The sequence below is a fragment of the Pleurodeles waltl genome, chromosome 3_1 (assembly GCF_031143425.1).
Source record: "Pleurodeles waltl isolate 20211129_DDA chromosome 3_1, aPleWal1.hap1.20221129, whole genome shotgun sequence".
In the NCBI taxonomy this organism is placed as follows: Eukaryota; Metazoa; Chordata; class Amphibia; order Caudata; family Salamandridae; genus Pleurodeles; species Pleurodeles waltl.
The window spans coordinates 1583254562-1583266628 of NC_090440.1; the positions used below are offsets into that span (position 1 = coordinate 1583254562).

At 45.8% G+C, this 12067-nt stretch overlaps 1 protein-coding gene across 2 annotated transcripts in view; it reads left to right on the top strand.

Moving 5' to 3' along the window:
* Positions 1-12067, top strand: part of STAM2 (signal transducing adaptor molecule 2) — a 310306-nt gene that overhangs the window by 256034 nt on the left and 42205 nt on the right. For both annotated transcript variants that reach the window (XM_069225179.1, XM_069225180.1), the window contains exon 12: positions 9020-9173. In XM_069225179.1, the coding sequence (XP_069081280.1) occupies positions 9020-9173 (154 nt within the window). The remainder of the gene's footprint in view (positions 1-9019; positions 9174-12067) is intronic.

A 12067-nucleotide genomic window follows, 5' to 3' on the forward strand; every position in this document is an offset into this window, starting at 1 on the left:
TATGCTATTGCCATACACTTCCCTCTGAATGGTTCCCTGGGGGCTGCCTTCCATATGTATACGTATGTATCCATAAAGATAAGTTTCCTACGAATCAAGGTGGACTGTATACCTGTTCAACATAAACGTCAGAGTATAGGGTCTCCATCCACGTATACCATCAGTAAATGTTGATTTGGCCCCTAGCTAGCTCACCATGCCCCATTTGAACCCCTAAGCACACCTCGGTACCAGATGGGTTTTGCAATCTCGAACATGACTACTCCTATTCCCAAGAAAATCATGGAAACAGATCTACCCTTTCGTGGTCATTCAGCGTAGAAGAGACGCAAAGATGCAGAAATGTATTTTATAACATTTATTGCAACAATCTTAATTCTTGCATAAAAAGCATGAGCTGCGCTTGCGATGACCAAGCATGGTAACCAGCATTACAAAAATGGTGAAGAAGATGAACAGTTCACCCATGGTGATTTTATTGCATTGGTACACTCCTATCTGTTACTACCTACACTATTGAGAGCACATTGGGAGTACCCTCTGCCAGATCAATTGGGACAGCCCTATCCCCTCATACCTGGGAAAGATGTACCAGGAAGACAGGAAGCAGGTCTAGTGTAGTGCAAGCTATTGGTCCTGTGCAGGGTAGAGGTCAGAATCAGGATCAGCATCAGTCAGCCAAGGTGCAGCTCGGTTACTGCTCGCCACGTTCCACGACAATCCCAGTGGAAGCGTTCCTCTGCTGAATATGTTGCAGAGTCAGTTTTATGACAAAAGCACCGTTCATGCCACACTGTCAGAGATGCAGCCCTAACACTATGATATGTCTGCAAAAGCAGAGCTGTCTTCATGGACATTCAGAATATTTAGGGCATTGCATTGTTTGTGCTCAGCCTTGGACGGAGTACACAGACTAGATGATATCCACGCTTACAAGATACAAGCAACATGTACAATGATTTCTCAGCACAATACTGCATAATGAAAAACCATGTAAAAGGCTTCCAGCAGAAAAGAAAAGCTAAATTAAAATATGCATTTTAAAATGGAAGCACTAAGCGTGCCCTATCGTGCTTTACCACTGTTTACCAGTTATAATCTGCTACAGCTATTGCCCCAGATTGGGCAAGCATGATCTTGTGTGCAAATCTGTTGGCACTCACCACTCATCCACCTTGCCTTCACAAGGTAGACCTGTTCTGGTTCTCCTTCTCAACTCTGTAGCTGCGCACATGGAGATTAAGTTGCAACAGTCTAACTGATTTTGTCTTACCGATAAAGTTGTAGACATTATGTTGGTTGTCAGGAAACCTACTACACGATCCATATATGTGTGTCACTGGAACAGACTTGTTCAGTGGTGCAAGTCAGATAGCATAGACTTTTAAATCTCACCTCACTGATCCTGCATTTCTCACTTTCTTGCAAAGCAAAGACTGGCAGTGACTACAGTTATTTGGGTGCCATGTCTGCTTTTATGTGTCTTCTTGACCAGCTCTTCTTGTATAGTGGCATACTTTCTGAAAAGTGTGCTATACTTGTTTCCTTCCACCTCACCCATTGTTCCTCAGTGAGAATTGACACTTGTGTTGACTTTTTTAAAGCCCCCCCCCCAACTGTTCAAGCAGATGCACAATTGTCCAGTTTGACCTCTTACTTGAAAAACTCTATTGTTGGTGGCAATAATGTCAGCTTACACAATCGGAAAACTTCTGATAAGAATTTTAACTGCAGATTCCTTGCCTTAGAATATTCCCTAGGTGTGGGACTGGATCTGGAAAATCTGGAGCAGTACTCTGGGCGCTAAGAGGTTGCATTGATTATGTCTGTGTTGGAAGTGAAGTGCGCAGTGCCTATACAGGCATCATCTCAACATGCTGACATTAGTACCTTTCTTTCCATGCCAACAGTGCTGATCTGGAGAGCTACATGAGTCACTTTCTGACTATCTTTTTCGACTTTTGTAGTTTTTTTTAGGAGTTTCCTCACAGTATTCTAGGGACATGCTGTGAACAAACGCACAGGTTTCAAGCCTTTTGGGAATGTCACAGACAGATGTCTGTTTTTGATCCCTACTTGGTCTGTCTGGGGAGGGACCACAACTCCAGGGCCAGTGCCAATAGTCAAAGCATCCAAAGGTGATCTGGGATTAAACCATGAAACTTCTAGCGGCATATCATAAGAAGGCACTGTGTCATTCCTGTGGATGATTTAACCCAGATCGGTCATCTTTGAAGCCCAAGTCATCGACCTCAACGTCACGTGAGTCAAAGAAGCACAAGAAGAGGAAATCCCAGCAAACTTTGCCATCTCGCTCATTAGCTCATACTCTAAGGCCCACTTCTGCACACCTCCCACAGAGCCAAAGGCCTGGTCTGCTCTGTGCCTCCCTGACTTCCCTTGAGCCAGACTAACCCCTGACCAACTAAAGGAGTTGTAGGTGGCCACGCACTCCATTTTTGGGCTCCCAGCTATCTCTAGGGTGCCTTTGGGCACCACAGAGCTGAGAGGTGCCCCAGCTGGGCATTGTCAATGAGCTGCTCCAGATGCCAGTGGGTCCCTCTGCATCTGACTCCAGATCTGGACCAAAGCCTAGGCATGTTCTTCTGACGTCGCCAGCACCACCTGACGATGCGGACCCCTCAGTTTGACCCCGGCACAGTCGGTACCATGTCAGCTGTCTGGCTCATACTCTGCCCCTGGCCTATGACGGATCTAGTGCAGAATGGGATTTTGAGGGGGTGATGATGATACCTACTAGTTCTTTGGCCCCTCTGATGAGATTGTCCATCCTTACTGAGATGACAACAGGTATGTGGAGCTGGGAGATGCCAGTGGATTGGACACTTCCCCAGATGCTGGCCTGGTCTCACCTCTGGGATCTACCACAGAGGAAGGTGCATCCTTCACTGTTGTGGTGAGGAGGGAGGTGGAGGATCTCAGCCTGCAGCTTCCCTCCATCCATGTTAAGGTCATTGTCTTAACAGAGGTACTTCTGCCAGGGCTATTCTCTTTGAACCACTGCTCCCCTTAAATGAATCCCTCACAGACACTCTACCGGGGACTTGGGCCAAGCCCTGCACAGGTATAAGTGTTCCAGTGCACAGGATGCTTGCCATTCACCAACCCTCCCCTCAGCCCCTTTTCTAGGGACCCAGCTTCCCTCACCTAGCACCAAACGCCTGAGAGCCTGGTGGTGGAGGCTTGACTGCCAAGCATCATCCCAGCGTGTTCCTTACAGGGAATCTTCACCACCACGGCCTAGCATTGCAGTCGGTGAACACCTCATGCCTCCTAGGCCAGTACTCCCACCTTGATGGCAGTGGCGCAAGCGCTCTTCCTGCTGTGGGTTGGGCACCACTGATTTGCTCAACAAGACTGTTGTCTCCACAGTGGGTCTATGCCACCAAGTCTGGCTCTGATCAAATGGCTACCCCGGGGATGTCCAGTTTGCTCTGCAAAACATACCCTTCGATGTCTCTTGCCTCTTCTGTGACAAGGTTGATTCAGGATGTGAGCACGGTATGGAAAGTTGCACGTTGTGCCAGACCTTTAGGTTCTTCCCAGCATCGCACCACTCGGACACCTCCTTTTGCCCATTTTTGAGTTTTAGTAGGAGTTCCTAGCTGCACCTGCAGGTTCAGCAATACCCCCAAGGTCACCAGCCTCTCAAACTTTTCATGGCAGTAGCTGCAGGTCCCACAGAGGCCATGTGAAACCAAAGCCACTGTGTTGTCTAATTCCCCAGCCCCTTCGGCTGTCGCAGCCTCTAATCCCTATTAGCATGCCCTCCACGCAGCACAGCCATGCTGTTGGTGGCAGAGTCAAGTGACATCTGCCGACATGACAAGCAGTAACATCAGACAAGTGAGTGCTTCAAATTTTCCAGAGGGGTTACTCCCTTCCCTTCGTTGAATTACCTACTCGTTTGCCACCATCCCCAGAATAGTTGACACATCCCTGCGAGTTCACAGGTATGACTGGCTTTTCATGATAGGTCACAGGCATTACACACATTTAGGAGAGCGAGAGGAAGGGACAGGCCTGGTCGCATCCTCCTAGAAAGTCATTAAAAATATGATCATCCATGTCTTCATTAATGGTCAACCCCTGGTATGGGTTCAAAAGAGATTTTGGAATAGATGCCCCACCCACAACTTATTGTGGCTTGCTTCATCATAGTGGGTCTATCCGCACCATGGTAGGTGGATACCACCATGGTGGACTCAACCTTTTAGGGAAATTCTTAAATACATTTCTAATGGACATTAAAAGCGGGGATCTAGGTAGTTAAAATGTTTCCTGATAAACATGATGATATTTCCTTTCATTATATGGGTACCAGTAACATGGTTAAAAACATAAGATGTGGGTCTGAGGCCTTCTTCACAGCTACTTATATCCCTGCAAACAATGTAAAAAAGGAATTATTGGGGCTGATGGCACATGGGTTCTTCAATGGGACTTGAATTCCTAGTAGGAAATCTTTGTGACCTGGTCCAGATCCAAAAAAATCTGCAGTGGTGGCTAAGGAACTGCCATTGGATCAGTGGCAGACCCCTACCGGAACTGACAGTGGTGATCAACACATTGCTTCTGTGTTGGGTCGGCCACCTTGGAGAGGTGAAGATCAGAGGAAACTGGTCTCTGGCGAAGAATCGCCTCCATATAAATCTTCTGGAGCTTGGTTCGCTTGGGATTGAAAGCCTTCCTCTGGTCTTTCAAGGGAAGGCTGGTTTAGGTTTTCCTAGATAATACTACTGCCATGTGAGATTGCAACAGAAAGGGTGAAGTGGTTTTGTGGTCTCTGTGCCAGGATACCCTGCACCTGTGAACCTGGCCCGAGCAACATGACATCTTTGTAGTTTTGCATCCCCCAGTGGCAGCTCTAAATGCCAGTATGGACGAGGTCAGTCGTGGATCACAAATGACATCTGCACCCAGAGATGGTGCAAAGTGTCTACTGCGAATGCAGAGAAACTTGGCTCGATCTATTTGCCACCGCGGGGAATGCGTAATGTCAGCTGTTCTGCGCATTCAAGTTTCTAAAGCAGCTCTCACTCACACTTGTTCTGTTTAGAATGGAAGCTGGGACTCCTGTATACCTTCCAGCCAATACCAGTCCCAAGTTCTCGAAGATCAGGACTGACCAGGCCCGTCATCCTAGTGGCTCTGAACTGAGCAAGGAGATTCTGATGTACTGAATTCCTGAGCATGAGCATCTGTCCTCCGATCAGGCTGCCTCTTCTGGAGGACCTTCTGTTGCAGCAGCCCGGCAGGGTTTTACACCCCAAACTATGCACTCTTCACCTTCTTGCGTGGAGATTGTTCGGTGACAGTTGAATGCCTTTGATCTACTTCCTGGGATCTGTGATGTTATCTTGTTAGCAAAGTGTCCCTCCACAAAGACTGTACAAGCCGCCGTTAGAACAGATTTGTGGCATGGTGCTCCTCCCACCATGTTGACCCGCGATCAGCTCCCTTGTCAAAAGATTTACTGTTGGACTCTCTTTAACCCGGAAAGGTTATGCCTTGGGTACTGTTAAAGGTTACCATTCGGCCTTTTCTGCTTTTTTGTGGTTGCCGGATCAGCCCTTGGTGGTTAAGTCGCCTGTTCTGATACGTTTTCTTAAGTGCTTGCAACATTTGTTACCTCCTACCCAATTCATCATGGCCCAATGGAGCCTGAAATTGGTTTGAATGTTCTTCATGGGGTCTCTATTTGAACCACCTGTATAATTTTCCACTCAGACTGTCTTGGTGGCCATTGCATCAGCCAGGAGTGAGCTTCACGCTCTTTAAGTGAACCCTCTGTACTCCAACTGTCACCATACAAACGGGTCCTTCAGACATGTGCCTCTTTACTGATGAGAGTGATCACCCCTTATCATGTTGGCCAGAACATCACGGTGCCTATGTATTTTGTCCCACCTCATCCTTCCAAGGATGATGCCACTCACCGCTGCCTAGAACCAAAGTTTGCTCTTTTTTTGACACATCAGTTGCATCAAAGAACACCGGGTGCATGATCAGCTCTTTAATTGGGTCACTGGAGCAATAAAGGGCAAGGCAGTGCAGAAACAAACCTTGAGCAGAAACAGACAAGCTCTGTGGATTGTTCTGTGCGTCAAGATCTGCTATGCATTGGCTATGCAGCAGCCGCCCCCTGAATGTTTGTGGGCCCATTCAACAAGGACCAAGGTCGTTACTGCTACCTTAGCACGCAGGGTACCTGTCCTGGCCATTTGCCAGGCTGCTGTGTGGGCATCCCTCCACACGTTCACTAAGCACTACTGCTTGAATGATCAGGTCTGTCAGGATGGGTATTTTGCCCATTCAGTCCTCCAGGACTTCCTGGATTCAACCGTTCGCAGACCCACTTCCATGGAGGTATCTATCTATCTTTGGTATTTATTTTAAAGTGAGGAATCTGCGGTTAGAAGACTATCAGGAGAGCAGGTTACTTACCTTTGTTAATGCTTTTTCTGGTAGAGACTCTTTAACCGCAGATTCCTCACTGACCCATCCTGTTCTGAGAAATGGGCTCTTCATCCTAATATCCTGTTAGAGACTGCACACTAGTTAAACCCTCTGTCTAAAGTGGGTCCATGTTTTTGGCACTTACCTAATCACAAAAGGAACTGATGTCAGCTTGCCCCCGTGGTACCAACATAGGCACCAGGCATGTCACTTCTAATATGGCTGGCACAAAGAAAACCAACACCACCTACCAGCGTGCAGAGGTACTGCTCAATATCTTCAGGATCCAATCCCTCACCTGGGGCATATTCTAAGATGAGGGGCATATTCTGAGATGAGGGATCTACGGTTAGATAGCGTCTCTACCAGAAAAGGTGTTAACAAAGGTAAGCATCTTGTTCTTCAGGCCCTCATGTTGTCCTTCTTTCACCTTATGTACCTTGTTAAGTTGGTCCCCCTCACCTGACCATCCTTCTTGCCCAAGGCGATGTCTGTGTGCCTTATAGGCCAACTTATTACTCTTCCGCTTTTCTCTTTCCCCATTATTCCGCCAAGGAGGTGGGGCACTTTAATAGGCTTGACTCCAGGCTTACAGTGTCCTATTGCCAAACAGGATAGGTCGAATGATCAGCTTGTTGTTAGCTTTGCTGCTCCTAAAATGTGGCAGGTCCCAATCAGTGCTCCATTTTCCAATGGTTATTTTCAGTATACAGGGCTGGTATGTCTTAGTCCAAAAAAAAAAAGAAACCTCCGGAGGGCATTCATGCTCACTCTACCGGAGCTGTGGCTGCTTGTTCAGCTGTCACAGCAACTCTAGTGGGCGACATTTGCTGGGCAGCCATTTGATTATCCCTGCATACTTATGCCAAATGTTACTCCGTCTCAGGCAAAGCACACGGTAACTGATACATTGCCAGTGCTGTTTTGCATGACATCCTCTGCTGACCTTGCAGTACTTGATCTCCCCTTCCAACAAGGGTTTCTTTGAGGCTCATTCTTAAGGTGAAGAATCAGCAGTTAGTTGTGTCCATCATAGAGAAGTTACTTACTTATGTTATCAGTATTTATGATGATTTGTGGCTTCATCTTCCTGCTGATTGCTCATCGCACTCCTCTAACCCACCTCCCATGCACTCTGATGAGCTGGTGCCGTAGAAATTAAGATCCCATGATATGCTAAACTGCATGCTGTAATGGTCACTGATGCCCTTGGTTCGTCATCACACACCTCGATGGGGAGTGGAAAACAGATCCAGGAACTGAATCTGGCATCCCAGTCGGTGCCTAATATATGCCAATGTCATCGTGTTCAGAGAGTGGAGTCGCAACTGAAGTCGCATGGTGCAGCCTAGTGGCGCTAGAGAGGTATCGCTCGGCAAACGTTTATAGGACTAGTTTGAGGCCTGGGAAAGATATTTTAAGGGTGGGGACTCTGGAGGAACGTCATATATCCACCAGAAATATCATTGCCAAAAATAGCTTTGACTTTTTGGTTGGACTACTGTACCACTGTTTTATCCTCATACTGTAGTCTAACTCGTAGGGTGGAATTTCATTTTAGTCACTTTAAAGCTGCTTACCACAGCTTGCATTGGTAACTAGTGAGCGGCATCTTTATTTCAAAACTTGTTCATATAGGGCATCGTATCACCATGTCCCTTTGTCACTGAGGCCTAGCATGTACATATATAATCAAGCAGGGCAGCTCATATTCACTGTCAAGACCCACTTAAAAAGTTCATCATAAAATACTCCAAACAAAAAGCTGTTGTTTGCAGTTTAGTCAGTGAACTGCAGAAAAAATGTTCTTCTAAACGTTGAACGTACACATGTTCATCAGACTGTTCTCAGTAGCCCAGTTTGGGGTAATTCACTTCTTAAATCTCCAAATTTTTGTTCCGTGTAGTATTCTCTTTGTTGCGATCTCAGAGTGGCACACACCATTCTAAAAAGCCACACGAGCATGCAAACGGTGCAACTTTCTTGAGCTGTAGCATGAAAATCACTAGAACAAAATACAGCATGGATTGTAATGATATGAGATAGTGCCTCAGACCTTTGGTTCCCTGGCAGCATCATTTTGATCGCATGCTCACACTGCCCATGCTTGCTTAAATAAGGCTGTCAGTTCCCGTTGATGCTGAATATTGATGGTATGTGAAGGTACAGGCCATAGTAAACGGCAATAACACCAGTCTAAGTGTGAAAAATGCTTTACGTTTCATGAAGTAAACGGATGTACTGGTCTGCTCTTTACATGTTCCTTTTGCCCCCAAGCATTTAAAGTCTGTTTTAAGCCGTATTTTTATAGTTTATCTGTTATGTCTATGCGTGCCCTCACCATTTTTTATTTATTTGTGCCCCATTTTACTGAAAATAAAACAGAGGTTTGATAACGTCCGAGCCATGAATTTAGCTGTGCAGCCTATGGCGTTTGCTTTCAAAATGAATAAATACATCTATTCTGTCACTGTGATCTCTTGTGTTCAGTTTTGTCCAATAATGTGTTTTACAATGTTTGTGATTTTTTTTGTATTAGAAAACACTCAGAATTATCTGAATTGAATGTAAAGGTTTTAGAAGCCCTGGAGCTCTACAACAAACTAGTGAATGAAACACATATGTACTCTGTTTATGCCAAGCCCACACCCCAAACACATTATCCATCTACATCAGCCGGTGTTTCAATGCAGGTCAGTGTGTCTTGTTTCTTGACTCAAAGCAAAAAGTTCATGGTTGTTGCACCTTTCGCTTAAATTGTGTCCTTAAAGATGACAAATATATGGTCGTATTGTGAACTTTAAAGATAGAAAATATATCCAAAAATGTTTGTTCTTGATGAACCTGCAGTAATAGTGTATCATTTTGAATTAACATTATTTTTTTTATCCTTAACTTTACTTTACCTAATTTCTTTCAGCAGTCGTTTCCTCACCAAATCCATCAAATTCTATGTTTTTGTTGCGGACAGAGCAGGGCCTCAGTGCTGCTTTCTCACAGTTTTCTGTGTTCAGAAGTTATCCTTGGATTGGTTCCTTAACTTTTCCCTTCAAGTAAAACTATAGGAAAAATTAACCAATTTTTTCAGTTGTGTGCTCTCTTTATTATAACCACGTACGTGTTAACTCCATCAAATTCCTAGCATTTCAGGTCCTTTAGAATGTACAGTCCGTCCACTCGTACTGAAAGGCTGTAGTAAGATAACTTAGACTTCTCGGCCTAGACCGCTAATGTCTTGGGGATATTTTACAAACTTACCCAGTACTTCACAAAGGAAAATAAATATTTAGGAGGTTTTGCCTTTTCCTCACTCCTTGTGAATAGTAAGCAAAATTTAAATTACACATTCGTAATTCGCGCAATTTTGGGCATTGAGAATTATTCTAATTTCCTGAAACTATGCCATTATGCCACTTCTCTTAAGTATGCACCATTTGCTGTAAAACTTTACAGTAAAACACACTGTTGCCACAAGCTCAACTTTAGCTAAAAACAAACAAACGACCAAGCCTTCCATGTTTGCCACATGTAGTAGACAATATATTACACATCTGGGATCAAGAGCCACGGAGCTGATCACATCACGTAACCAACATTGCTGATTTCATCTCCCGTGGAGAATGTCAGTGCCTCTTGGCAAGGCATTATCTAGCAAGGGCTAGCTGCATGTGCTACCTAGCTTCTTAATGCCAACATTTCCTGCTAGATGCATCTTCCAGGATTGGGGCAAAGTTCTGTCATTGAGGGCTCCTGTCGTCTCAAGAAGTCTTTTATAATTGCTTTGCTGGCCAACCTTTTTACACTTCACTTGCTCCTTTTGGTCAGGAATCTGTTCTAACAGTTGTTAATATGAACAAGCCAGAATATCTGCGTTGGGTTTAAGTGGCTTATATGGTCACCCCATTGCTCCTGGTTACTGTCCTGTGCCCAGCACCTTTGATTGGGCCCTTTACCATCAGTTGTTTTCCTCACACTTGCTTCATATAGGGTGGAGGTGAAGGGGTGTTAATGTTGCGGGTATAGAATTGTACCCTGTACCATGCACATGTACAGTGACTTGCTACCAGTATAATTTTAACAGCGTAATGAAACTTCTCCTTCCTCAAATATTTTACACTTGGCATTGGAAGTTAGAGACTGGCATAATAATCATGAATATAACTTTAGCCTTGTGATGCCTGAAACTCAACTCATTTATCCCTGTTATCTCCCTCTTGCATACCCCTGGTGACTTCTTTTTGGTGATACACCTGGTGTTCTGTTTTTTTTTTTATGTTTGTACTTCAACTTCAGGTTAACTGTTATTCTTCTGTGTGTTACTGAACGCAGCAGCCAGAGGGAACTGGCAGCAACACAGCAGAGCTACAAGTACAACCAAGGTGGCAGTCACAGCGACACCTCCAACATAGATCAAAGGGGCGATCCTGTCACTGCATTACCACACTGGGTGGAGGCCGTAATGCGGGGCCCAGGCTCTAGAGAAAAATGACCCCTGTGGCCACTGCCGGCCCAACAAAGCGTACATCACAGGGAGCACTTGCCCAGCACAAGACACCACAAGACCGCTCGGGCTGCAGATGACCAGCAAGGGAGTTTGAGGCCTTAGTGTAAAAGGAGGCTGGGGCCAGCCACACACAACTAGAGCCTAGCTGTTCACTTCTTGCTCGTCCGGGTGCTGTGTGCATGAAGTGAGCTGCACACACATGGTGATGACAGAGCTGAACTTCTAGACACTGCGGTGAGGGCACATCGGATTTACTCAAGGGAGGCTGGGAGACCTTCATTACAGAGAGAGGCAGGGGCGGGGTAATGGACACCCAGATATACAAGCTGAAGGGATCACTACAAACAAATTATCCCTCGTCAAAACCCCTCCCTGCTCCCCCAGCCCCTGGGCGCCCCAGCCAGCCCCATTGAGACAGTACAGGAACCTCTCTCCGTGGGCCTAGCGACTCCAGGAACCTTAGTCTGTGCCGCCATCCAGTAACTCAGCACTTTAGTACATCGGTTAGTATCTGGACCAGAACACCATTATGGGTGACTCACTGCGGAAGAAAGAGACAACACTTAAAGACATGCTTATCAGGCCCTTCACCAAAAAGGCAGGGCAGCCAGGGGATATGTCACCCACCCTGTCTACCTTACAGATCAGGACTGTTCAGAGAATGCCCCTATATGGATACCATCTTCAACACGCTGCGGTCGAACATAGCTGCCTTGAAACATGAAGTTGCCACAAATAAGGAAATAAAGAGATGTGCGCGAGCTGGTGCAACAGGTAATTGCCCTGGAACAAAACAGTGACACCAGAGAAGAGGAAGTTGACAAACACAGATGCAAATTGCTCAGCCTATGTCACAGGATCACACTTGCAGTTGCAACTGGAAGATCTTGCAAAATTGATCACGCCAGTCGAACATCAGGATTAAAGGATTTCCTCTCGAGGCCGCCTCCAGCAACCTAGAGGAGTATGTTATCCGCCTTTTCAGCAATATGCTACCAGAGCTCTTGCAGCAAGGAATTATTATGGGCCGTATGCCTAGAGTGGGCCACCCATCGTCGGCTGCAGATACACCTTAAGATATCC